Source organism: Malania oleifera, chromosome 11, assembly GCF_029873635.1.
Source record: "Malania oleifera isolate guangnan ecotype guangnan chromosome 11, ASM2987363v1, whole genome shotgun sequence".
Taxonomy (NCBI): Eukaryota; Viridiplantae; Streptophyta; class Magnoliopsida; order Santalales; family Ximeniaceae; genus Malania; species Malania oleifera.
The window spans coordinates 11,878,502-11,881,809 of NC_080427.1; the positions used below are offsets into that span (position 1 = coordinate 11,878,502).

Here is a 3,308-nt window from a genome sequence, read left to right on the forward strand (position 1 = left end):
ACACTTAATCACAATATCCATTAAGTCCAAGAAAATTTCATTGGTTTGAGTTCATCTTAATTCTTACTTCTCTTGGTTCCTAATTATGGATTATCTACCTCATTCTAATCTTTGTATTTTGATAAGACTAGTAAGAACCTTTTCTTCTTATTTTGCAGCTTTAGGTCTTTTTGTATTCTTATGATTGGCTAATCAAGTTCCTTGTTAGGTTAGCTTATTCAATTAAAATGATCCTGGTTTCAAATTTTTATTATGTAATCTCCATACTCTCATGGTGAAAAAATCATTTTACTACTCTGTAGTGAAGATTTATATATAGACTACTTAGTTGCACATTTTTAGTAGGCATGTACCAAGCGATGAAGGATGTATATAATTCATAAGATACAATTCTTGCTTCACAACCTGTTTAAGATAGTCAAAATCCATTTTCCCTTTATTTTTATCTTTACCTAAAAAATCTCTCATACCATGTGCATGCCTCTTTTAATACTAAAACTAAAGAATTACCTTATGATCTTTCTTACGATATTGCTTAAAGAATCTACTCATGCTACTTTCCTATTAGAGATTAAAATATTTATCTGGTATCACCTTGCAAGGTTAAGGTTTATGTGAATTGATTCTTTGGGGAAATTATATAAGAGGTTTACCACTCTACATGTGTGTGTGTTTGTGTTTCCAAAATTTTAGACATATTAAAAATGGGTACCTCTTTTTACAAGTATGTTTGATACACATTCTTCAAGCTAACATACTTTTAATTATTGTGTTCAAAAACATTAAAACTATCCATGGACTCTTATCTACCAAGTTTGAACATTTATGTCAATTGAATTCTTGACATTTGTTATCATATATAAACATTCAATACATGGTTTTAAAGAAGAGCCAAATTATTAGATAAGCTAACTAAACATACATTTTTGCAACTTACTAAATTCTTAGCTAGGTTTTGAGCCATTATCGACTTGTATATATCTATTTGATTATATTATTTCAACAATTAATAATCCAAAATTTATGATTTAGATTAGTTATCTAAAATGTGACATGATTAAATAAAACTAAACCTATATTTTTTGTTGTTCCCCAACCCCAAAAACGTTGAGTTGCAGCCCAACTTCCCTTTTGCTTCGATATTTATTACCCCACTACATCACTATAAACCCTTTCTAGCTAGTTAACTACAAGGTAGGGTTAAATCACAATTAGTTTTAGTGATTATATCATTGAAAACTACTAAAAATAAAAAATCCAATTAACAGCACTCCTCCCCCTGAACTCCAACCTCATCATGAACTATCCTCTCCACCACTTTCTCAATATTACTTGCTTGTAACTGCAAGATGTGTTGGATCAATAGGACCATATTAATTTCAGAAGAGCCTCCTTCTATTGCCCTCTTTGCCATTTTCCCAAGCTCCCTAGCTCTCTCCCTCCTCTCCACAGCTTCTCCTCCTTCACCCATCAGCTCCTCCACACCTCTCTTCACCTCCTCCTTCTTCACCAACACTTCTTCCTCCTCATGCATCGCCATCACCTCAACCCCAATCCTCACTCCCACTCCTAACACCTGCACAATAAACTTCTCATTGAAAAACTGCTCAGCAGACATGGGCCATGTTGTCATGGGCAACCCTGCACTTAGTCCTTCCAAGGTCGAGTTCCACCCGCAATGCGTCACGAACCCCCCCACAGCTGGGTGTGTCAGTATCAAAACCTGTGGCGCCCATCCCTTGATTATCAGCCCCCTATCCTTAACCCTCTCTTCATACTTCTCCGCTGCAAGCCACTCTTCGAACTCCGCCGTGTAATTTCTCTCTCTAATTATCCAAACGAAAGGGCGGTTCACCGCTTCCAACCCTAGCCCTATCTCTATTGACTGCGCAGTAGATATCTCGCTCTGGCTCCCGAAGCACACGTACACCACTGACCCCGCGTCCCTCGACGCGAGCCACTGGAGGCAGCGGTGCGCGTCGGCAGAGCCACCGCTGCTGCTGCTGCCCCTCGAGGCCTTATCGGACGCCTCCTCGTTGCAGAGCGATACCGGCCCGACGCACCATATTTTCTTCACTACTTTCTCATATTCTTTCACGTAGTTTGGCTCCAAATCTTCGAAACTATTCACCATCACGCCCTCTGCCGTCCACTCTGCCTCCTTCATTTCCTTGCTGAGCCTCTCCGAGGCGTCATGTCCTTGTACCATAATTTTGGGCAGCTGGGCTTTGGTGAACTCGATTCGGTCGGGGATTTCGGGCACCACGAATGGTTCGGAATTCGAGGCCACGCGGTCGCTGACGTTGAAGCGACGGATATTGTGGGAGCAGGCGAGGGTGAAGCATGAAATGACGTGGAACAGGAGCCTGGGGATTTTGAACTTAAGGGCAAGGTGGGAAGTCCAGGGGAGGACTATGTCGGAGATGATGCAACTGGGGCGTGGTTGGAGTTGTTGAAGCAAGTTTTCGAGGGGCTCTTGGAGCATGCTGGTGGCTCTGAGGAACTGCTCAAAGAGATCGAGGGACGGAAGGGCGTCGAGGTTTTCACACCCGAGGGGGAGGCCAGCTTCTTGGGAGGGGAAACGGAGAGGGATGAGTTGGATTTTGAGGTTGGAGGTTTTGGCGCGGTCGGTGGTGGTTTTGAAGCGCTCGGCGTTGAGGGGGGTGGTGATGAGTGTGACGATGGGGCCGTGGCGGGCGAGGAGCTTCGCCATGTCCGTGAAGGGTATGAGATGGCTCTGGGACATCAGGGGAATTAGAATGAAGTGAAGCTGTTCGTGAGGTTGTGTGGAAGCCATGGAAGAAGAAGAAGAAAAAGAAGAAGATGAAGAAGAAGAGCTTGCCACGATAGATTGTGGATGAGGCTGGCTGCCAGGAGTACTGCTTTTAAAGACGGGGATTGTTGTTTTTAATTACATTTTTTTTTTTTTTTTGTATTAATATATTTGTTTATGTTCTTGTTTTATTTTTTATAGATTATTATTTTGGTGCGGCACTTATTGTGGATGATAATTAATTAGAGGACTTATTTTTAGGAAGGTACCTTTATGCCCTGTTGGCTCACTTTTGGGTGATTCTCCGAGTTGGGAGTTCCTGCAGGAAGGACTGTTGTCGTGTTCTCAACTTTTCTGCCAAGTTCATTGAATGGAAATAGCGGGTGTGGAAAATCTACCATACAAATATGTGGTAGTCATGTCCCTGCATAGAATTATTAGAACGGAACTTTTTGGGATTTAGATTGGAACGGGGGAATAATTCAGGCAGTAATGTCCTATACTATTTTGTGGCATTCGGTTTACGGTTTTAGCA

General features: G+C 41.8%; 1 protein-coding gene across 1 annotated transcript; it reads right to left on the reverse strand.

The window, feature by feature from the left end:
* Nucleotides 1-1,010: 1,010 nt before the first annotated feature.
* On the reverse strand, nucleotides 1,011-2,890 carry LOC131168359 (UDP-glycosyltransferase 73C3-like). Its single transcript, XM_058127724.1, has one exon. The coding sequence runs from the start codon at nucleotides 2,795-2,797 to the stop codon at nucleotides 1,262-1,264; it is 1,536 nt and encodes a 511-aa protein (XP_057983707.1). The 5' UTR covers nucleotides 2,798-2,890; the 3' UTR covers nucleotides 1,011-1,261.
* Between the last annotated feature and the right edge of the window lie 418 nt (nucleotides 2,891-3,308).

Excerpts from the sequence above, each read along its gene's own strand:
- LOC131168359 (XM_058127724.1), bottom strand. The coding sequence starts at position 2,797 with ATGGCTTCCACACAACCTCACGAACAGCTTCACTTCATTCTAATTCCC.